Source organism: Capsicum annuum, chromosome 8 (genome assembly GCF_002878395.1).
Source record: "Capsicum annuum cultivar UCD-10X-F1 chromosome 8, UCD10Xv1.1, whole genome shotgun sequence".
In the NCBI taxonomy this organism is placed as follows: domain Eukaryota; kingdom Viridiplantae; phylum Streptophyta; class Magnoliopsida; order Solanales; family Solanaceae; genus Capsicum; species Capsicum annuum.
In genome coordinates, this window is record NC_061118.1 from 144,825,505 (window position 1) to 144,850,666 (window position 25,162).

At 36.8% G+C, this 25,162-nt stretch overlaps 1 protein-coding gene and 2 pseudogenes across 2 annotated transcripts; 2 read left to right on the plus strand and 1 right to left on the minus strand.

The window, feature by feature from the left end:
- Positions 1-14,238: 14,238 nt before the first annotated feature.
- On the plus strand, positions 14,239-19,786 carry LOC107839168 (FT-interacting protein 7). Of its 2 annotated transcripts, XM_016682551.2 has the most exons (3): positions 14,239-14,713; positions 15,196-15,305; positions 16,394-19,786. In XM_016682551.2, exon 3 carries the CDS (start codon positions 16,467-16,469, stop codon positions 19,494-19,496), a length of 3,030 nt encoding a protein of 1,009 aa, XP_016538037.2. In that variant the 5' UTR covers positions 14,239-14,713; positions 15,196-15,305; positions 16,394-16,466; the 3' UTR covers positions 19,497-19,786. The 2 variants fall into 2 exon arrangements, with proteins under 2 accessions (XP_016538037.2, XP_016538039.2); XM_016682553.2 differs by lacking the exon at positions 15,196-15,305 and having other exon boundaries at positions 14,504-14,713.
- LOC124886897 lies at positions 15,609-15,728 on the minus strand (annotated as a pseudogene).
- Positions 19,787-20,397: 611 nt separating the features above from the next.
- Positions 20,398-23,396, plus strand: LOC107879731 (annotated as a pseudogene).
- Positions 23,397-25,162: the final 1,766 nt, after the last annotated feature.

Below are 25,162 nucleotides of genomic sequence, written 5' to 3' on the forward strand. Positions count from 1 at the left end.
CACAACACGTCCTTTCAAGAAGAGTATACCTGGCCTCATATGTTATGAACTTCTTGCTAAGATAATAAATAGCCTACTTCTTTTTGCCTGTGACATCATGTTGACCCAGGACACAACTGAAAGAATTATCCATGACTAATAAATATAAGATCAAAGGCCTACCAGGCTCCGGTGGTACCAGCACGGGTGGATTTGACAAGTATCTTTTGATTCTATCGAACCCTTCCTGACATTCTTCAGTCCATTCTACCACATCACTCTTTTTCAGCAACTTGAAATGGGCTCACAAGTGGTTGTGAGTTAAGCAATAAACCTACTGATGTAGTTCAGTCTACCAAGTAAACTCATCACCTCTGTTCTATTCTTGCGCAGGTGTAAATCCTGAATGACTTTGATTTTTGAGGGATCCAATTCAATTCCCCGGCGGCTGACTACAAACCCTAACAGCTTTCCAGATGAAACTCCAAATACACATTTTGCTAGGTTGAGCTTGAGATTATACTTGCGAAGCCTTTCAAAGAACTTTCTTAAATCTTTAACATGGTCAGCCTGACTTTTTAACTTAATAATCACATCATCTACATAGACCTCAATCTCCTTATGCATTATATCATGAAACATATGGTCATGGCTCTCATGTATGTTGCTCCAGCATTCTTCAAACCAAACATCACTCGATAACAATAGGTCCCCCATGGTGTGATAAAAGACGTCTTCTCTGCGTCTTCATCATCCATAATGATCTGGTGGTATCCGGCATAGCAATCCATAAAAGATGCAACCTCATGTTTAGCGCAGTTGTCTAGCAAAATATGGATTTTAGTCAGCGGAAAATCATTCTTCGAACTTGCTCTGTTCAAATCATGGTAATCGATACATACTCAAATTTTGCCATCTTTCTTTGGGACTGGAACAATATTGGATAACCACGTAGGATAACGAGCCACTCGAATGACTTTGGCTTCAAGTTGTTTCATGATTTCTTCTTTGATTTTGATACTTACATCTGTTTTAAACTTTCTCAACTTCTGTTTTACAGGGGGGAATGTGGGATTAGTTGGCAATTTATGAGCCACTAATTCAGTGCTTAAACTAGGCATATCGTCATAAGACCATGCAAAAACATCCTTATAATCAATTATTGCTTGAATCATTCCATTTTTAGCTGAGGCAAAGCATGTACACTAATTTTAGTTTCCCTAATATCTTTTGATTCCTTAGATTGATTGGCTCAGTTTCATTCAAATTAGGATTCGACTTATCTTCAAACTGTTCCAACTCTTTGTTTATTTCCTCTAGTGCCTCTTCTTCATCATATTCCCCCTCTTGCTTTATTATATCTTGATTAGTTTGGATTTTAAGACCAGACTAAAAATTCTACATGCATGTCATGTCATTAGAATCAGCATAAAGAGAACTGTATATAGAAAAAGACAAAAATGAAATATATTAGACACGAAACAAAAGGGACATTGCATTTCATTAAAATAAAAGATAGGAGGGTTTAAACATAAATGCCAGCATAACATAAACAAACTAAAATCTGAATTACAACCCTGAAATAACTCGGATAAATAGAAAGAAAAACAAAACAAACTACCAAAACTCCCTCCTAATGGGGAGAGGAGTGACTTTCCAATTGTTGAGTCGGATAGCTGGACCTATGAATTACACGTCTGCCTTACTGGTACCTTTTACTTCTTCAATCATGTCAACTTCGATCAATAGGTTCTGGAAGTCATCAACCAATTCAGCTCCAAACTCTATAGGTACCACGACACCGCCCTTGATAAATGACTTACTGAGTAGGGGCACTTGGCGATGGAGTGCCCATGTTTCTTTTTTCCTTTCCTTGGTCTTATTCAGATCTTCAACCGTAAGTTCAAATCCCAAACCGAAAGTGCCCATATTCTTATTCGGACATATGGGATGAACCATACCGTACAGAGACACTCCCAAACCCCTTCCTAGCTTGAATCCATATTTTAACATTTCATTTATCATCATGACAGAATCGGGAAACAATTGTGGCCCTGGAATAACCTGCCCTTCAACGATACAATTCACCAATACTGTATCAAAAGTTTGATAAACAAATATCTCCTCTACATTATTTGCTTCAATAAGGGACAAGGAAGAATCTTCGTAGGCGGACAAATCCCCTTCACCATGAATAACCACTTCTTGCCTGTCATGCTCAAACTTGATCATTTGGTGCAATATAGATGCAACCGCCTTGGCCTTATGGATCCACGGTCTTCCCAACAACAGATTGTAAGAGGAGTCTATATTCAATACTTGAAACTCTATGGCGAACTCAACAGGCCCTATAATCAACATTAGTTCTATTTCACCAATGAAGTTTGATTTTGCACCATCGAAAGCCTTGACACATACACCGGTTATGCCCCATACCTTCAACAGATAATTCATCATCAGAGAAGCTCATTTCGATTGACCTCAAAGATTTTTCCAATCATTTTCTCAAGCTGATTTACTGTAATCTCCCTAGGAATATATGTTTTATTTAATACATTTAATATAATATCACGATGTTCCTTGGAATGCAACAACAAAGATAAGAGGGAAATTTGAGCCGGGGTTCTCTTCAATTGATCTATTATTGAATACTCTGGCAACTTCATCTTTTTTAAAAATTCTTCGACTTCTTTTTCGGTGACAGGCTTTTTGATAGATGAAGGTCCACACACAATTGGCTTGGACTTCCTTAAAATTTTAGGCACGAAGCATCTTCCTGACCGAGTCAAACCCCCTACCTCATCTATATCTTTTATTACATTCTTTCCCTGATAGGTCATCACAGTCCGCTTATAGTTCCAGGGAACCTTTTTCGTATCAACTATCAGAGGTTGGGTTACCGGTTTGAGGACACTAGGCACTGCCAGTGCTCCTTTCACCGTCAAGATAGGCTTACCCGGAGCTCCTACCACCGTCAACTTAGGTTTATCTTGACTTAAATCAACATATCTTCTGGCACCTTTCACTATGATCATGGGTTTCTTTGTGCTTTCTTGGGCTTTATCTTCTCCCATTCCTTCCTGGCTTAATGACATTGCTTTCAACGACTCTACTACATTCACCAATTTTTCCTCATTGGTCTCTATCTTGACAATAGGCTTATAGCACCTTGATAACTCTTTCCCATCATATATCAATTCTAACATGTTGGTTTTAACATGGGTTGGCAGCGGATTCTGATTAATATTTATAACCTTTGGGGCCTGGACCAGCATCTAATTTGTGTCAATTAAATCTTGGACAGCTCTCTTTAAATACTAGTATTTCTTGATATCATGGCCTGGCATGGCAGAATAATATGCACACCTTAAAGAATAATCGAGATTCCTCGGAAGTGGATTTGAAAGCATTCCTTGAATTGGGCTTAAGACCTTTATCTTTCTCAACCTATCAAACAAGCCAGCATATGACTCCCCAAGAGATTTGAACTAATTTTTGATTTTGTTCTCTTTCTTGTACTCGGGCCTGGGTTGGAAACTGGGTCTGGAGGGGTTTTGGTAATTTGGTGGAGCTGATGGATGATTTTGTAGAGCTTGCACGCGCCATTGTGGGTAAAAAGTGGTTTGGGCATATAGTTGGGCGCTATATACTGGGTATGGAGGTGGTGAAATAGAATATAATGGATTTTGTGAAGGGTAGTAATGGTGGGGAGAAATATATGGAGCTCGGGCGTAGACTTGGGCTTGGGATTGGGGATAGGGGTGAGGTGGTCTTTTGGGATAGGAATGGGTTCCAGCTACAACGGTCGCCACATTCTCTTTCTTCTTTTTACCTTCGAACGCGCCAGATCCATCTTGAATCGCTTGTAAGGTGGCTTTCAACGCAGTAAAACTCACTATTCGACCGGTCTTGATTCCATCCTCTATCATCTCTCCCATTTTGAGGACTTTAATAAAAGACTTTCTTATTATCGAAAGTAAATATTGAAAATAGGTCTCATCCCATGCCTGAATGAAGACCTCTACCAGCTTACTCTCCTTCATTGGAGGCTTTACCTTGGCGGCATGTTCACGCCACCTTATCGCGTATTCTCTAAAGCCTTCAGTGCTTTTCTTCTTCATGTTAACCAAGGATTTTTCGTCCGAAATTAGGTCGACGTTTTACTGAAAATGTTGCACAAACTCAGAAGCTATGTCATCCCAGTTGTTCCACTTGTCGATATCTTGATCGACAAACCATTCTGAAGTCAGATCGGAAAGACTCTCGCCAAAGAAAGCCATAAGCAACTCTTCCCTTCCCCCTACAGTCCTCAATTGGTTACAATAACGTCTCAAATGTGCCACGGGATCACCGTGCCCAGCATACTTCTCAAACTTGAGCATTTTAAAACTAGGGGAAAGGTTAACGTCTGGGAACATGTAAAGATCTTTATAGGAAACGCTCTTATAACCTCTGATTCCCTGCAGATTCCTCATGGCCTGTTCCAAACTTTTCAATTTCTACGTTATGACCTCCTGTTCCTCTATTGTGACAGGTTTCTTCGTATCAAATGGAACTACAGATGGCTGAGCGTACCCATACGGTTGATTCATTCTCAAAGTAGCCTCCGGGGCATCATACTGACTATCTGAAACCTTAAATACTGGATCACTGGTAGACTGAGAAAACACTATTATTGGACGCACAACATATGTGGGAGCTTCAGGTGGTGGCGGAGCCACAAACACAAGCGCTACCGGTGGCACCGGCTGAGTCACGGGCCTTGGTTAGGGTGCTGCCAGGGGCACACTAGAAGTGCCCGAATAATATTGTCGTGGAGTAAATCCTGGCGCATGCTTGGGTGACTCAATAGGAATAGATATAGCACCTGAGAGAGCGGTGGGCAATTTGGGATATTCCCAAGATCTTTAGGGAGTGGAGGAGGAGGCATGCCACTAGCCCATGCTCGGTGCAGATCTAGCAATTGTTGTCTAAGTCTCAATACCTCATCATTGCGTTCTGAACTTTTTTCCCTGGGATCCTGATCTGGGTCAATGAGTGAATTTTTAATCTCTCTACTAGCTATGTCAAGCTTCGCTTTTGACCTAGTGAAGTATGGATGACTAGCCAGAGTGCTACAAACCAACCACTTATCTGAAAGAACATGCTCATCAAAGACAAACCCCATTAGGATTAGGTCAAGCAACAAGCATAAAAATTACATTGTACACACCCTAGGTTTATGCATATTTCTATCGGCCTTTGAGGGTAATGAGGCCACTTTAACATCATCCTGATTTCCCCATTACATTATTACACCTTGTTTTTCTGCTTTTCAACCTTTTTTCTCTTTTTTTTTTTGCATCAGTCTCTTCTCTTCCTTTTTTCTTCTCTCATTGCTCTTTCTTTCTTTTCTTCTCTCGCGAATCTCATCTCTTTTTACCATGCTTTATGGCTTTGGCTTTTCTTTAAAAGAGGAAAAATAATGAAACAAAATGATTAGACCAAACCCAAAAGTAGGTTGCCTATGTATCATGTTGTACATGAATCAGATCTTGCGTAGTTCGGGCAATGCATGCATAAACACCACAAAGTTGAAGATTTTTTTTTTAAGAAAGAACACACAAAAGGAAACAATTCTGCAACTTCACTATATTTCATTAAAGAGATAACTAAAACAAACTTTGAATTTAAGAAAGCTTAAAAACTTATCAACAAAGACTAAACAACACCCATAAGGTAACATGCGTAATACTCCTAGTAAAGACTCTTAACGTTTAAAACAAACTTGACCCCGACTGAAAAAAGACAAAACAATACAATGACAGAAAAATAAAGGACTCAAACTAAATAAAAGATAAGAGTTGCTCCTTCAAATTGGTGCGCTGTGGGATGACCCTGACTGAGATGGACCTATCTGTGAAGTTCTCTTTCTCCCATTCAAACTCTGAAGCATATCCTGCAGAGACACCCTGATATTTGGGAAGAAGTTTTTAGCACGTATCCCCGCCTCATGGAGAGTGAACCTGGAGAGATTGTTCTGATACTTTTCTACAGTCTTGAGCAAATCTGATAACTGAACTCTCAGTGTCTCTACTTTGGCCCCCGAACTTTCATCCTGACTGTCATCGACAATGCATTCTTCATGTATTCTTCCTCTAAATTGCAAGGGCAATGGCCTACTAATACCCCGAGGTATGGTTTGCAGCCAGATCTCATATCTTTGAGTGTACCCTGGATTATCCAGACCTACTTTGAGAGTATCCACACCTAGCTTTATTATGTGATTCCAAAATTCTTTGTATTTACTTTTGCCTAAGGCTTGATCCTTAAAATGCTCGACATCCTTCAGAAGGTCGATTATCGGTGGAACGTCTTGTAGTCTACCCAACTAGCACATTACCCTAAAGGAGAGTACAGTCTGGTGCAATTGATTCCTAACAAGACTAAAAGAGGTTGCATCCGACAACCACACAAGATTATTTTTGGACGAAACCAGAGATAGGTCCACAGAATGTTGTCTTTAGTTCTTGACTCAAGAAATTCAATCCAAGCATCAATCCCCATCGGCAGTGAGAACTTATCAAAACATATTCTCTGATTCATGGCGTTCACTCGCTCAGGCATACAATGATCAATCACATCTAACTTAATCAAAGAAGGCTCATGCAAGTGCTCCATCATCCATAATTACAATATCAGGTTGCTTCCCTCAAAGAATCTCATCCCGCCCTTTACCTCGGTTAAAGCTTTATATATTTTTGCCAAGATCATAGGTACGAGTGTGAATATTTCCCCTAGATTTTTATGAAATAAGGCTATCACTGCAATCTGCAAGCGAGTATTAACCCGTCTTTCTTCTAATGGGAAGACCAAAATGTCCAAAAGGCGAGAGTGAAGATTTCCAGACGACGTTTCTCCCAATTCTCCTTGGTTGTATAGAACTCATCCCAAAAGCAATCAAAACCGTCTAAAGGCCCAAATCGAATATACAAATAATCAAAGGAGACCCAAGATTGGTTAAGGCACGTCAAGTGGTTATTGGCCTTTAAACCATAACCATGAAGAAACCATGTGGGAGAATGAGTCTGTGCCCGAATCATTGTTTTCTTAATGTAAGGCAACTTAAAGAAACTAGATATCTCTGCTAGAGTAGGCGTAATTTCACAATTTCCAAACCTAAACACCAAATATCTTGGATCCCAAAAATTGGATATAGCCTCGATCAGGTCTGGGTGGGGCGTAAGATCAAGGAGGGAAGTGAGAGCACCTAACTTCTTTGCCAACCCCTGTTGCTCGACGTAGTTAAACGTGCCCCACTATTTGATTAACTTTTTGGGCACCTTGCCAACCATCAGACTCTGGACTTTGTGGAAAGATCCATCCTGTAATAACACATAAGAAATTATCTTAAAAATTCGACAGGAATGAAAGATTCCCAACCCTTGGGAATTTGACGCGGACATATGTCGAAGGGACAGACCACTTTATGACTCTAATTCGCCGAACAGTATCACTGAATAAAATCAGCCTACTTGGCTAAGACCTGGTAACAACATAAAATTATGAGGGGAAAGACCTATGCTAAGGCTAAGACAAAGGCTAAAATAAAGATTATTAGACCCACCGAGAATTGCCTACGTATCCAGTCCCGAGGGACGGGAATCAGGTATGCGTAGTTCGTCCAGATTAGACAATTAACGATTAAAACAAACTAAGACTTGACTTAAGAAACGCGATTACAGACGGACGATGAGAAATAGAATCTTTTTGGATTTTTTAATTAGACATTTCACATAACATTGACATCAACAACTATGAAAGAAAAATCTTTTTGGTATTTTTAAGAAAATGAGTGTGAAAGGTAAAAAATCTTTTTGAATTTTTGGATTGCGAAAAACAAAAGCCATAAAGAACTATAAAACTACGAAACTCTTTTTTTCACTCTTTTTTTTTCGACTCACTTTTCATTGCCTACACACTTTATTTCTAACATATGATTTTCCCAAATCAGTCCATCAAATGACCCCATTACCCTCAAAGATGCAATATTTAGCACGTAGGGATGCGTCAGAGGTGAGTCTCCTACAAAGGACCAAATGGGCCCCTCTAGGTCTCAATTTGATGCACATAAGTATGACCTAAAGGCTGACCTACGCTGGGGTTTACTAAGGGGGAGCGTATGGTTGATAGTGGCTGTTTTAGCTGTCCACCTACTCCATACCAGCCAACGGCTCCCCCCTAAGATAAGGTTGAATCAACTATAGGTCATGTACACAGCGTGTACTACGGACTTGTTGCAGAAAAAATGACTTGGGTTATGCATATGATGTCAGATATAAAGCGGTAACACATAAATAAAAACTGTAAACAAAGAGCACAGAAACGCACAATAGTGATAACAACAACACAAATAATAATCACAAACAATGTTTATACACCCATAATGCCAAACAAAGCCGATACAACTTCCAAAAAAAATAAGTTCGAATTCTGGAAAGGTGATCCCCAGCAGAGTCGCCAGAGCTGTCACACCCCTTTTTTTTTACTCCCAAAAAAAGAATTAATTTTATGTTTCGAAAGGGTTTTATTATTAAAGTGACAAAATGAAAATTTATTTCGAAAAGGACTTTTAACTATCAAAAATCAGAGTCCCCACTTGACATAATCGGGTGTGCCAAGTCACCTTTGGAAATCTTTTTTCAAAATTGTTTTTGACTCTTTAAAACTGGTTTGCGAACAGAGATTCTAGTTAAGGAATTCTATTGACCGAAGGGAAGGTGTTAGGCACCCCTCGATCCCGTGGTTCGACCACGGTCGCTTGGTGGAACGTATCGTCTAATGTGACACAATGAATGTATAAAGCATGCAAAAATAATAAACAAAATAAAACAATTCAAAGTTTAGTGTCCAGTCCAATTATACAGTCCAAAGTAAAAAGAAGTGCGAAAATATAAATCATATTTTAATCTACCCTAATCCTAATTATGCTCCCATGCTACCCGGCGCCTCGGGCCTTCATCACGAACGTCCTCCGGGTACAAAATACTTTGAGGCATTCCCTGGTGAATAAACACAAATACCTCAGGGCATTCCCCGGCCAAATAGTACATTTTAATCCAAGTACGATAGACTACAAAACATTCAACAAATATTACGTATTCAAACATTCAACGCAAACACTTATTCCTAAATTTTGCCAACCCAAACCTATATTGCCTATCCGTTTCAACGTATCAAAAGCCAACATATTCATGCTTATCCCGAATTTAACAAAACAATAACAGACAAAAATTTAACTACATTCAGCCTTTATCCATTTCTCCATTCCCGCCCCCAAAACTTCATGTTTATCAATCATGCCATCAAAATTATCCTAATTAATTTCACGTATCACCGAAATCACATAGTCAAGCACATAATCATAACATTATAATATCAACAAAATCCAAGACCACGATCATACCACACATATTCACAACCAATTTCAACAAATTGAAATAAAGAGAAGAGATAAAGTTAAAGAAAAAGAACCTTTCGACAATTTGATTTTTGTTGATAATAAGAAAATCCGATATCGAAACCCTCGAACAAGGAACCCCGACTATGTCGAACCAAAATTAGTATAGAGAGACGAAGGCCCGAATAGCAAAAGATATTCAATCTTTTCTTCATTTGCAGTCTCAATGTGATAGCCATTTTGGCGAATAACCTTAAAACTTAACAAGTTTCTTTGAGACTTACTACAATATAATGCATTATCAATGGCCAATATTGTTCCCTCGGGTATTAATAAGGTCGCTCTTCCAAAGCTTTCAATTAACTTTATACTACCAAATATTGTATTAACATGGGCCATTTTCATAATCAAATTAGAGAAATATTTCTTTTCTCTTAATATAGTGTTAGTTGTAGCACTATCAAGAAGACACACGTCTCCATTACTCATCTTGGATTCAGTTGAAGATTGAGAAAATTTTATTATCTTCACAAAATAAAAATACATGATAAGAAAAGTGAAATCAATCTTACAATAAAACTTAAATATTTATTATTTTCTCTTGAAATGTAAAAACAACATAATGGAAAAACTTGCTAAAAATAACATAATAAAAGAACATTATTTATTTTCCCAATAACTTGATCAAGATTTAGTTTTGATCTCCAAAGAAGTCTTCAGCTTTCAAATGTGTTATATCATCAAGGCCATCAAAATCATCATCTTTCAAGACCAAGTTTGCCTCAACATTGTCATCATATTTTGTGAAAGTCCTGCCTCATCATCATTTTTGAAAGTCAAATATGACTCCATTCGGGCATTAGAAGAGGTCCCACCTTTATTTCTCTTTCTTTTGCAAGATTTTTAATAAAGCCTAGCAAAATGCTTAGGCGCCCGACATTCATTCTTCCAGTGACCTTTCATGCCACAACGATGACAATTACTTCTTGAAGGAATGTTTTGGGGACCCATTTGGTTCTTTCTTCTTTGGTTACCACCACCACCACGATTATTATATCGTCCCCTGCCATTTCTATGTCCACGCATATTATTATAACCTCGGTCTTACCGTCTTTCAGGCTGGCCATGTGCTTGTACCCCATTTGCTTCCGGTAGTGGAACAGCTCCAGTGGAACAGACTTCATGATTTTTCATCAAAAGGGCATTATGTTGCTCAGCCACTAGAAGACATTATATCAATTCAGAATACTTCTGAAAGCCCTTTTCACAGTATTGCTACTGCAATATCACATTTGAGGCATGAAAAGTAGTTAGTGTTTTTCCATCATGTCCGCATTCATTTATAGTTTCCCCACATAATTTCAATTGGGAAACAATCTTGAATACAATAGAATTATATTCAATAACGGTTTTAAAGTCTTGAAACTGTAAGTGCATCCACTCATAACAAGCTCTAGGCAGTATCGTGGCCTTTAGGTGGTCATACCTTCCCTTCAAATTAGTCCACAATTCAAGTGGGTCTTTCATAGTAAGGTATTCAACCTTCTGTCCTTCATCCAGACAACGACGAAGGAAAATCATAGCCTTGGCCTTGGACTGACTTGACACTGCATTATCTGGGGTAATAGTAGCACTAAGACCCTTAGTAGCTAGGTGAATCTCAGCGTTGAGAACCTATGACAAGTAATTTTTTCTAGAGATGTCAAGTGCCACAAACTCAAGCTTCGACAAGTTTGACATGATAAAAACTATCATAAAAATAATGAAGTTAGACAACAATACAATAACATAAAAATATTTTTTTCATGTGAAAACTTTAACGCTAAAAACAAAACTTTGATAAAAGAAAAATAACAAACTACAATATTCAAGACAAGTAAGTTGATTATACCTGACAGATTGAAAACTTAAAAAAGAGTAGAGTCATGCTGATAACGTGTTGTACATAAATATTCTGAAATATACTAAAACAAAAGGGGAGAGGGGGGGGGGGGGGGGGAGACCTAAAGATATAAGAGAAGATTTTATTTTCTTCTACTTTGGTGTGTGTTCACAATATAGAATGGAATGCCTTTTATAGGCAGTAGTATGTGAAAAAAGTGTACTATGTGAAAATACATTTACAAACTTTACATCCTACAATAGTATGTGTAGTATGTGTAGCTACAATAGTATAGTATGTGAACATCCACCAAATACATTATTTATAATAGAAGATTAATTACATTAAATAATCCTATAATATGAGTTAATTAGGAAGAGATGTTTTGTATTTTAAATTCAAATATTCACATTCCCTTATATAATGGAAATTGTAGCTTACACCCATTTTTATGAAATTTATAAACAAATGATGAAAATTTTATGCATACATTTGATTAAAAAACGAATTACAAACATTTTTTGAGTACTACCTTTCGAAATACATAAATAGGAAATGAACAAAATTACATAATAAGATATATCAACTATTAATGATAATTCTCTTATACTTTAAATACATAAATTATTTGTAATTTTATTTAATTAAAATATTTATTATATAAAGATTTGTCCTTTTTAGTTTAGTTGTATATATATTGTTCCGCTTAAGAATTAGTTTAAATATGCTTAGTTACATAAAAATAATTATGTAGAATTTATATTATATAAAGGATTCAAATAATCTATAATCTATAATCTATATCTATAATATAATCTATATCTATAATATATTAAAAGTGTGAAGACCCTTAGAAAAGTGATTTTGAACTTTTTACTCTTCATTCAAAGACTCATCTTTAGATAAAACTGTCTTTTCACTATTTTTTTATAATTTAATATTTAATTATTTTTTATTATATTAACCAGACTTCCTAAAATATATTGGACTCCTAAAATATATGGTAAGAGAATTAATTAATATTTTTTTCTACTACACTTCCTAAGATATATGATAGGAGAATTAATTCATATTTTTCTTTCTACTGTTTAATTAAAAAATACTCCTAAAATAGGACTTTATTAATAAAATACTTCTATAAATATTGAGATGTAGTTAAACTAGAGAATAAACTGTTCTTTTTATACATAATTCTATTAATTAACTTGAGATACACGTGACAAAATTAGTGTGTATATATATATATATATATATATATATATATATATATATATATTGAGATGTACGTTAAACTAGAGAACAAACCGATTTGCCTATTGGGAGAGTATGATTGATGCACATCTAACTTGATTCGATTGCATGTCTAGATGGTGGATGCTTGATTTTCTAACCCTCAACTTTTCACTGTTTTTGTCAGCATAATAGAGTTCAATATGTGTGTATATATATATCTTCTTTGTTTTTATTCAAAATCATTCTTTAGGGTAAAAATTTTTGCTCAGATAAGAATTAGTTGGATCAAAATCAAAGCTTTGTGATCACTATTATATTTTTTTTTATAGTTTACAGGTCGTAGATGAATGTCGGTTGGCTTTAAAGAATTTCTTGTGGAAAGGTTAAGTTTAATTGTATTGTTTTGATATCCTTATTGTCTTAATATTTTATTTTAATTTACAAATGCTAGATGAATGTGGATTGACTTAAAAAAAAAATTATTGGTAAAGGTTAGGTTTAATAGTATTATCGTAATATCTCTATTAGTTTGTTATTTTGTGGTAGTTTACAATTCGTAGATGAATCTCGATCGGCTTCGGGAATTTTTTGTGTGTAAAATTTAAGTTTAATTGTATTGTTTTGATATCACTTTTATTGTATTATTTTGTTGCAGTTTACAGGTGATAGATAAATGTTGGTCGGCTTTGAGAAATTTTTTATGTAAAGTTTAGGTTTAGTTGTATTATTTTGATATCTTTGTTATCGTATTTTTTGTTATTGTTTACAAATGGTAGATGAGTGTCAGACGACTTTGAGAAAGTTTTTGTGTGTAAAGATTAGATTTCATTGTTATTGTTTACAAGTGGTAGATGAGTGTCAAATGACTTTGAGAAAGTTTTTGTGTGTAAAAATTAGATTTTATTGTATTATATTATATCTCTATCATTGTATTATTTTGTTACAATTTACAGATGGTAGATAAATGCCGATCGACTTTTAAAAATATTTTTGGTAAAGATTCGGTTTAATAAATAAATTCTTCATCTTTACATACTCAAAAGATATTAAATTTAATTATTATATTCATATTTTTTATTTAAACAAATATCCTCTAAATTCATTAAAGTGAGGTACACGCACAAGATGCGTACACCTAAACTAATTTTTAGTAAAACAGGAATAATATCACAGAAGGCATAAATATAGAATTTCCATAATATAAAAGATATAAATATTTAATTTTAAAATACAGACAGAGCTATCCCTGCTGAGTCATAAAACATGAGTGGTTAGTATAATTAACTCAAGAAAAAAAAAGAAAGAAAAATAATCTAACCAAAACCTTTAAAGAAAAATGAATTTAGTACTCCATCCATATCAATTTACTTGGCACCATTTTCTTTTTAATTCATTTTAAGAAAAAATATCTTTTCTATTTAATACTATTATATAATGATATCATTTTAATTAAGTTATCACTTAATAAGAAAATTAATTAAAAAATAAGTATTAAATATAGAAAAGTGGTGGACCATTCAGCTGCTTTGTCAGCTTCTACTTGTCCTTTTATGGTAACACTTCAAACGCCTTTTGCATTCTATCTTTTTCTTCTTTTGTAGAAGTATATACATGCACGACGGAGGATTCGGCTGAGTTTAAAATATACTATTTATAAATGATTAAATTTACGATTATAATACGTGTTGAATCTTTTTCGATTCTTAATTGAAATCTATTTTTTTTTTAAATATGACATTCCGGCTCCGACTCTGAATACATTATATATGCACTGACACCTACTAATATTTTAATATTTTCTTCGTTTCTAAATATTTAATCATAATTTTTTTAGAATTAAATAATATAAATTTTGATGCATTTATTACGTAGTCTAAATATTTAATTTTAAAAGTTAGCTAAAATAACTATTTAAAAATGGGGAGAATATTATAATTATCTCGTTTTCCACGACTCTGAATGCATATATAATCTTTGTCTCTTCGTTTCTCTCTTTCCTTGCACCATCTTCAACCATTCGCTTCATTTTCTTCTTCATTTCTTCCTTTTTCCTCCACTCATGTTAGATGATACTAATAAAGGGGTCTTTTTTTTTCATTTTTTTTTATGTTAAGTATCAAAGAATTTGAGAACCCATATAGATTATTATTCTAAAGAAGATTCAGTTAAGAAGGATAAAGGTAAATTTTTTATTTTATGAATATTCTGCCTTTTGTTTCCTGTTGAAGTATTATTCTGCTAGTATCTTGTGCTATGTAATGTTTGATTTGTTTTTGCCTGTTTCACTGTGTGTAATTCTTTTTTTTTTTTTGTGGGTTTTGACTAGGTTGTGCCACTAGTATAATAGTCATACTAGTGTATTTTTTGTTCTTGGTTAGATAATTTTGTTGTTAATTGTTGAAAATCAGTGAAAAATTGATTGGATTATGTTCTTGTTGATTTTGGGGTTTGAGTTCAACTTTCTCTGACTTTATTTCTTTTTTTTTTTAATTAGTGTTAGGTGTCTATAACACTGTCAGCTTAACTATCTACTTTTAATGTAAATTGAGTTGTTTATAATCTATGCTGTGGGTGTTCTTTTTTTTCTTCAGAAATCAGTAGTTTTGTGAAACAAAGATTGGTATCTGGTTAGGTCAACTTTGATGGCTGCCATGATTTGCAGGTATAATTGTTTCTAAGTGGGGTCAACAACAACAACATACCCAGTGTTGTCCAGCATAGTGGGGGTCTGGAAAGGATAAGAGTGTACACAGGCCTTGCCCTACCTCATAGGTAAACAATTAAGCGAATCCAGTTGTAAAAAAATGATTTGTGAAATAATATGAAAAATTGTCAAAGATTCTTCAGAAAGTTCCTTTTGGTTGATTCAGATTCTTTTTGTTTATCTATCTTGAGTTGGCTTTTGACATGAGAACTTTAAGGATATGCTGTGACATCTTTAGAAAAAGTTGTCTTTTTACGTAAAGTTATCTATGTTCTTATAGATTCCTCCTGTCCAATTTTCTCCTTCAAAGACGGTTGATTCTTGGTTTGACTCTTGAACTCCTTTTCTTGTATTACTTTTGAACATTAATTAAAGAGAAGATTAAAAAACAAAGAGTGACCTGATGTATCTGATAATAGGTAAAGCTTGAAGGCCGTTCCCGTCTTTGTTGGACGGGGAAGATGCCAACCATCTCTCCTTTCTACGAACCATTATGCCATTACTGTTTATTCTACATGTATGCATTGTTTCTCCATAATTTAATGGCTATGATAAGTTCTTCCTTTTGACCACTGCCCTGCCTTACCTACTTCACAAACACTTCCTCTGGACAGTCTCCTTTCTTGTATATACTGTATAAATACTTTCTTTTGAATTGAGCATGGTGTCTCTTAAGTAGTTTGCCTTGCATTGATACTTCCATTGTGGGTGGAATCTTGAATTGATTTGCAATAAAGAGTGCTCTCTCTCTCTCTCTCTCACACACACAGACACACACATATGTTCTGTTGATTGGTCCAACGTCCTCAAGAAACCTATGTCATTAACAGAAGTTTATCTTTGTCTATTCATGTTATTTGGTGAAAAGGAAGCTTTTAGGATGTTGTGGATTTTCCTGGGTGTTTTCTTTGATATGACATAAAAGTTATGTTGGGTCATTTCTTTTACGAAAGTGCATTACTGTTTTGTCTGTGCTCCATTTGCATCTTCATTTTGCGATTGAATTGCCATTTTTATGTAGTAGAGTTTTGAAGTTCATTTGCATCTTCATTTTGCGACTGAATTGCCGTATTTATGTAGTAGAATTTTGAAGTTGGCTTTGTAGTGTTCCACTGTGAGAATATTCCCTTATAATGACATTAATGTTGTTTTGCAGTTTTCACTTGCTTGACTGGATTTGCTGAATCTGCCCGCTTTGAATTGAGCCAGAATTATCCCGATCATACTCCATGAGTAACCTCAAGCTTGGGGTTGAAGTTGTCGGTGCCCACAATCTTTTGTCTAAAGATGGCCAAGGCTCATCTAGTCCCTTTGTAGAGCTTCACTTTGATGGCCAAAGATTCCGTACCACAATCAAAGAAAAGGATCTGAACCCTGCTTGGAATGAGACTTTCTATTTCAACGTTTCCGATCCCAATGAATTGTCCATCCTCACACTTGAAGCTCTTGTTTACAACAATAACAAATCAAACCAAGCTAAATCATCTCTTGGGAAGGTCAAAATCAATGGATCATCCTTTGTTCCATACTCTGATGCTGTTGTTTTGCATTACCCTTTGGAGAAGGCAGGCGTTTTCTCTCGTGCTAGGGGAGAGCTTGGCTTGAAAGTCTTTATAACTGATGATCCATCTGTTAGGGTATCAAACTCGTTTCCTGCAACGGATTCTTCATCACATATCAGTTCTCTTTCAAGCCTGAGTGATGAACATACACAACAAGTTGCTGATTTCATCTCTGAAACAGTCAGTAATGGTAAAAAGGGGACTAGACGCACATTCCACCACCTGCCAAACTCAAAGCACCAGCAACAACAGCCTCATTCTTCCTTTGCAGATTCCAATCAACCGATAAGATTTGGGGCTGATCAGATGAAAGCTACCTCTCAGGGGCCAAAAGTAGTGCGGATGTACTCAGGTTCATCTTCGCAGCCAGCTGAATATTCATTGAAAGAGACTAGCCCTGTCCTGGGAGGAGGGCGTGTAGTGGGGGGCCGAGTTATTCGAGGTGGTAGAACATCCAGCACATATGACCTTGTTGAGCCTATGCAATTCCTGTTTGTAAGAGTGGTGAAAGCACAGGATTTGCCCTCTAAAGATATCACAGGAAGTCTTGACCCATACGTTGAAGTAAGAGTTGGGAATTACAAAGGAGTCACTAAGCACTTCGAGAAAAATCAAAGCCCAGAATGGAATACAGTCTTTGCTTTTGCTAAAGAAAGAATACAGTCTAATCTTTTGGATGTTGTGGTTAAGGATAAGGATATGTTGAAAGATGATTTTGTTGGGATTGTTCGAATTGATCTGCATGAAGTTCCAACCCGAGTTGCTCCAGATAGTCCACTGGCTCCAGAGTGGTATCGCCTGGAAAACAAGAAAGGGGAGAAAAAGAAGGGGGAACTGATGCTTGCAGTGTGGATTGGCACACAAGCTGACGAAGCATTTCCTGATGCTTTCCATACAGATGTAGCTAGTCCAATAGATATGTCAGTGCCATCCACCCAAATCCGCGGAAAAGTGTACCATTCTCCTAGGCTGTGGTATGTTCGTGTCAATATTATTGAAGCACAAGACTTAGTTGTGTCGGAGAAAAATCGCTTTCCTGATGTCTCTGTGAAGGCTCGGATTGGGAACCAGGTGCTGAGGACTAAGCCAGTTAGATCTCAAACTATGAATGCTCTGTGGAATGAGGATCTGATGTTCGTCGCTGCTGAACCCTTTGAAGAACATCTGATACTTTCAGTTGAGGATCGTGTTGCTTCCAACAAAGATGAGGCCCTGGGAGAGGTCATTATACCATTAAACACTGTTGAAAGGCGTGCAGATGATCGATTTGTTCGATCAAGATGGTACAACCTTCAAGAACCGGGTTCAGCTGACATTGAAGAGCCAAAGAAGAAAGATAAGTTTTCCAGCAGGATCCATCTTCGTGTATCACTGGATGGAGGATACCATGTACTTGATGAGTCCACTCATTATAGTAGTGATCTTCGACCGACGGCAAAGCAGCTGTGGAAACAATCAATTGGTATCTTGGAATTAGGTATCCTGAATGTTGATGGACTACACCCATCAAAAACAAGAGATGGAAGGGGTACAACAGATACATATTGTGTGGCGAAGTATGGTCACAAGTGGGTGCGGACCAGGACGGTTATTGACAGCGTAAATCCAAAGTTTAATGAGCAATACACTTGGGAAGTCTATGACCCAGCTACTGTTCTGAAAGTTGGGTTGTTTGACAATGGACAGCTTGAAGAAAAAGGTTCAAATGGCAAAAGAGACATGAAAATTGGGAAGGTTCGTATTCGGGTCTCAACACTTGAAACTGGTCGAGTATACACACATTCTTATCCATTGCTCATCCTTCACCCGTCGGGTATGAAGAAGATGGGAGAATTGCATCTCGCCATACGATTTTCATGTGCATCAATGGTCAACATGATGTTTCAATACTCTAAACCACTTTTACCAAAAATGCATTATGTGAAGCCATTGTCTGTAACACAGCAAGATATGCTGCGACATCAAGCTGTAAATATTGTGGCTGCACGGCTAAGCCGTGCAGAACCTCCTCTCAGAAAAGAAGTGGTTGAATACATGAGTGATGCAGATGTACACCTCTGGAGCATGAGGCGCAGCAAAGCGAACTTTTTCAGGCTGATGTCCGCCTTTAGTGGATTATTCTCTGTTGGGAAATGGTTCGGAGATGTATGCATGTGGAAGAATCCTACCACGACATCATTAGTACATGTTCTCTTCCTTATGCTTGTCTGTTTCCCGGAATTAATCCTCCCAACGGTGTTTCTGTACATGTGCCTAATAGGGCTTTGGAACTATCAGTACAGGCCGAGGTACCCTCCTCATATGAACACAAGAATATCTCATGCTGATTCTACTCACCCTGATGAGCTTGATGAGGAATTCGACACCTTTCCTACATCACGGAGTTCAGAACTTGTTAGGATGAGGTATGATCGTCTTAGAAGTCTGGCTGGTCGAATTCAGACAGTAGTAGGAGATGTTGCAACACAAGGTGAGCGAGTCCAGGCACTGCTTAGTTGGCGAGACCCACGTGCCACTGTACTATTCATTATATTCTGCCTGCTTGCCGCCATTGTGTTGTATGCTACACCTTTCCAGGTGTTTTCTGTCCTGTCTGGCTTTTATGCAATGAGGCATCCCAGGTTCCGCCACAAATTGCCATCAGCACCCCTGAATTTCTTTCGCCGACTTCCAGCTAAGACTGATAGTATGCTATAGGTAGCTGGTGTGATATTTTCTGAAATCTGATTTTTGTCATTGTCCTCAAGGAAAATTGTCATATTGCCAAGGAGTAGCTTGGGGACCTGAAAAATAAGACCGGGAAATCAAAGAAATGTTCAAAAGTGTGATTGTTATTATTATCTTTTTTTCGCATGTTGTGCAGCAAGTTAGTTGCTTTCTTAGCACATCTTCCGGCTTTGCCAGGGCTCATGGAATGTAAAATGAATTAGGCAAAGATACTGAGAACTGCATGTGTTTTGTATATCAGATATGTACTGTTTATTTTCTATTATGTGCATACAGTCAAGTTGATATTGTATATCTTTTCCATTCTTGGATCTTGATGATATCAGATGTAAAATCCGTGTATTGATAATACTACATTCTTTCGACTCCGCATTGCCCCCTGTGTCTGTGGTTTATACAACAAAACTCAAAGCAGAAACTGCCATCGGGCCTGGAACCAGTTTCCAGTCTCATGGCATTGAACCAGACTGCTGTTACCTTATTAGTAAAAGAAATGCAGATAAGAGGATACAGGTTTTCACTTATAGCGACCAGATGAAAGAGTGTGTTGCTCTATTACTGTGCAGAAAAATACAAAATTGTTTTCAGCCACTGAAGAATCCTAAGACAATAATTTAATCCATCAAGTTCTTGTCACATTAAGGTTGTGATAGAAGATAAAAAGTTGCTGAAACTGAAAACTCCAATATAGATGTCTTTGTATGAAAGAAAAAAAGCCGTGACTGTCAAGAAGAGATGAACGCAATTATAATCACAAATATCTGAAGTTACTATAGTCCAGATAAGTACAAGTAAAAAAGAAAGTATAATAAACTTCACTAGATCATTTCACTGCTAAACTCAAAAACTGTATGCTTATAAGAAAATTTTCACTCCTTGAACAGAATATTGGCATTTTGTCTGATTAAAACACTATATAAACCAGGTAGACCATCCCAAATTCCACACAACCAACATTCAAAAACTAAAGACAGAGAAGAGATCAGGAACAAAAACCATGATGAACTCTTGTGTGGGAGCATCAATGTTGGTGGTGTTGGTTTTTGCCACTCCTAGTTGCTGCTTAGATGCAAGATTACAGGCTTGCCATCCGAGTGGCAAAATCAGAGGCATAAAGCCACCACCGGGGCAATGTAATCCGGAAAACGACTCAGATTGCTGCAAAAAAGGCAAGACGTACACCACTTACAAATGTTCACCTCCGGTGACTGGTAACACAAAGGCTATTCTAACTCTTAATAGCTTCCAAAAGGGTGGAGATGGTGGTGGACCATCGGAATGTGACAACCAATTCCATTCTGACAATACTCCAATTGTTGCCCTTTCAACCGGTTGGTATAGTGGAGGAGATAGGTGCCTTAACTATATCACCATAAATGCTAATGGCAGAAGCGTGAAGGCTAAAGTTGTAGATGAATGTGACTCTACCATGGGATGTGATGAAGAACACGATTATCAGCCTCCATGCCCGAATAACATTGTTGATGCTTCTAAAGCAGTGTGGGAAGCCTTGGGTATACCTGAAGGCGACTGGGGCGACTATGACATTACATGGTCTGATGCTTAGTGCATTACTATCAATTAAGCTATTGCTTGAATACAATGATCGTGTGCATACTCAGGTTATATGCAATATATGCCGAAGATAGTACTAGATTTCTATGTTTGTTGTTGTGAAATTACAATATAATGAAATTCTGTTCACATCTACTTTTTAAGTGATAGTAATATGAAATCCATACCTATGATACAGGAATGGTTAGTGAAACATCTGCAAAAGGATTTCATAGTTAATCTAAATCTATAACTGCTTGGCCTCGATCAATCATTCAATCAACTAAACCTACCAAAATTATTTGGCGAACTATATAAATAAAGTGCTTTAGAAATAGCTGCATCAAAGTTAGACTATTGTTATGCTAACTCCTACTTTATTCTACTACTGAACCAGCTATACATAGTACATTATACATAAGCGGAGTTACGAATTGGCATCAAATGGTTGAAATTTAAGTTGTTTAATTTCAACTTATATGATAATGATCACTTCCCCTGAAAGAAAGGAAAGACGTGCTGTTTTAGGCTCAATGATGTGAAATTCAGCACTTCTATAAATGCAATGTTTCGTTTAGCTCCAAAATAGCTTTCAGGGTCCTCAACTTATGACTTCAGTTACGTTAATTAAACTTGGTCGATTTGAAAACTTGATATGTGGTAGCACTGCTGCCGCCTGCCCATACAAGTAACAATAACACAGGCCTATTCAACGGAAAGTACCTCGGTTACAACATCTTTTGCCAGTTAAGTTTGCCTTAACCACACTACGGAGCAAGCTTGATGACGATCTTAAAGAAGGGATTCACAAGACATGAGTAGCTGCAACCGTAAGCTGCTCTAGTGTTTTAGTCATTTGTATAAATTAGAATTAGCATGAATGGTGATGAATTTCGAATCATTATAAATGAATTGTAATGCCCCTCCAGTATCATTAAAGAACTAGGCTTACTAGAAACACAGTTAGTTGTATTCGATACGATTCCTTTTAGCTTATTGAGGATTGTGTTGTCCTGTCAATAGAATTTCAAACAACCATAATCTTTATCTGAGTGGAGAGATTGGATGGGTAAATTATGCAAGTGGTACGAGAATCTATCCCCTCATGGACTTTTTGATCATCTTCAAACCTGAAATTCATTGTTTTATCCACTATATAAGCTCATTTGCCATTTTTAACCAGCTTTATAACACTCCAAGCTTTTCTTCAACACTATTTCGTGCAGTGGCGCTCCTGTTGTACAGAAAGAGTACAATTTCTTCTTAGCAACTATATAATCCAAGATGATAAAATACCTCGTCATTTTCTTGTCATATATATTAGGTGGAGATGGAATGCCTTTCTGCGATAAGAGAGTATGTTTAGGTTTAAGACGTGGGTGTAAATTGTAGAGACAAGATACATAAGAATCCAATTTAGATGTCCAGTTATAGAAAACAAAGGCCGTGACCATCAAGTAAAGAAGTTACTATAATCAAATACTGGGTTTGTTGTTGTTGTTGTTGTTGTTGTTATAATCAAATATTTTCAAATCTACTGTAGCCAAATAACTATAAAAGGATAAAAGTGTGTTCCACGCCAGATCGTTTGACTGCTAAATTCTCAATGAATGCATACTTAACAATAAGAAACTTTCATGTCTTAGAGCAGAATATGGGAATTTTGTGTGACCAAAACACTATATAAACCAGTTAGATCATCCAAGTCTCCACACAACCAACATTTGGTAACAAAACTAGATAAGAGAAAGGAACAAGAGCAATGAAGACATATCTTTTGGTGCTGCTGATTTTTGCTACTTTTACTTGCTGCTTAGATGCAAGATTACAGGCTTGCCAGCCGAGTGGCAAAATCAGAGGCATAAAGCCACCACCAGGACAATGTAATCCGGAAAATGACTCAGATTGTTGCAAACAAAAAAGATGTACACCACTTACAAATGTTCTCCTCCTGTGACTGGTAATACCAAAGCTGTCTTAACCCTAAATAGCTTCCAAAAGGGAGGCGATGGTGGTGGACCATCACAATGTGATAACCAATACCACTCTGATGATACTCCAGTTGTTGCCCTTTCAACCGGATGGTATAGTGGAGGAGATAGGTGCCTTAATTATATCACCATAAGTGCTAATGGAAGAAGTGTGAAGGCTAAAGTTGTAGATGAGTGTGACTCTACCATGGGATGTGATGATGAGCACGATTATCAGCCTTCATGCCCAAATAACATTGTCGATGCCTCTAAAGCAGTGTGGAAAGCCTCGGGTATACCTGAAGGTGACTGGGGAGATTATGACATCACATGGTCCGATGCTTGATGCATTAAGTTATAGTATCTATGTTATCATTGGGAACATGATGATTGTATACATGCTTAGATTGTGTATGTGATGTAGATGCAATTAAATTCTGATGTTATTGTTGTGAAATTACAGTGAATGAATTTATGTAAATATTGTTGTGAGAGTACAGTGAATGAATTTATGTAAATATCGACTTTGAAGTCATTGTAAAATGAGTAAGTTTCATGCCTACATGTGTTGGGTCATGGGCCTTTGTCCCTTCCTATGTGGATAAAATGTAGCCTAATTTATTGGACCAGCCCACTTTGCCCATAGCCCAATTATATGGGGCATATATATTGACCTTTTTAGGTCTTATTCTGAACATACACAGAAAAAACTTCTGCAGCCACACAAAAAAAGGATCAGAGAGTGCAGATTTTCGCCCAGAAAAATCCAGCCACAATAGTCATCTTTAAACTGCGTTTCCCGCTTCGTTTGTCCGATTGAGCTGATTTTTGGACTGCATGTTACTCTCATCTCGATCTTTGATTAGGAATTTGAAGATCTTGATTTGGTGACCTGTAGCTCCTGTTTTTCATCTCTGAATAGCAGCTACATTTTTGGTATTTGTACTCCTTTTACTCTCTTGTTTTAGTGTTGTGGTGTATGTATTGTTTCTTGTTGTTTGGCACTTGTTTGGTGGCCATTTGGGAGAACAATATTGTAACAATTTGGTGGTGATTATAGTGGAGGTTTTGGTCCCGTGGTTTTTTACTCTTCACACTGAAGGGTTTTCCACGTAAATCTTATATCTCGTGCGATTGCCTTTATTCTTGTCTTGTTTCATTTTGGTTGAGTTACTTGCTGCCCCATATCATTATTTTGTTTGGTTTGCTTATCTCTTTTTGGTTCAAGTTGACAGGGAAAGTTTAGTCTTGGGTATTTTCCGCTGCTACCCTGTCGGGCTCTTTGATTGTGTGCCCGTCTTTTCCAACAAAGTGGTATCAGAGCATTGGTTTTTGTTGATTGTCGATTTGAATGATGGAAGCAAATATGAGTAAGATGGTGTGTTTGAATGGTAGTATATCTTCTATTTGTCAAGAAAATGCATCTACCTGTATTTGCGTCTACTAAACCTGAATCCATGTCAGATGAGGATTGAGAATTTGAGCACTTACAGGTTTGTGGCTATATCAGACAATGTGTTGAAGACAATGTTAGAAATCATATTGTAAATAAGACACATGCTAGAAGTATGTGGGACAAGCTCGGAACACTTTATGCTTCGAAAACTGGCAATAACAAGTTGTTCCTACTTAAGCAATTGATGAATATCAGGTATAAAGAGGGCAGTCCTACTTCTGATCATATTAATGATTTTCAGGGTGTCCTTGACCAGCTGTTCGGAATGGGTGTAAAGTTCGATGAAGAAATTCAGGGACTTTGGCTTCTTAATACTCTACCTGACTCTTGGGAAACTCTTCGAGTTTCTTTGACTAATTCTGCTCCCGGTGGTATTGTAACTATGAAATATGTTAAGAGTGGTATCTTGAATGAAGAGATGAGAAGAAGATTTCAGGCCTCATCTTCTTCATCTTCACACTCTGATGTTTTGGTTACTGAAGAGAGGGGGAGAAATAAGTTCAGAGATTCAAATGATAGAGATAAAAGTGGAAGCAAGTCAAGGTCTAAATTCAAGAATCTTACATGTGACTATTGCAACAAAAAGGGGCATATCATGAAATATTATTTCAAGTATAAGAGAGATATGAGACGACAAAAGAAAAAAGGCAATAATG

Bases quoted from the DNA above. Each gene is read 5' to 3' on its own strand.
- LOC107839168 (XM_016682551.2), top strand. From the start codon at position 16,467: ATGAGTAACCTCAAGCTTGGGGTTGAAGTTGTCGGTGCCCACAATCTT.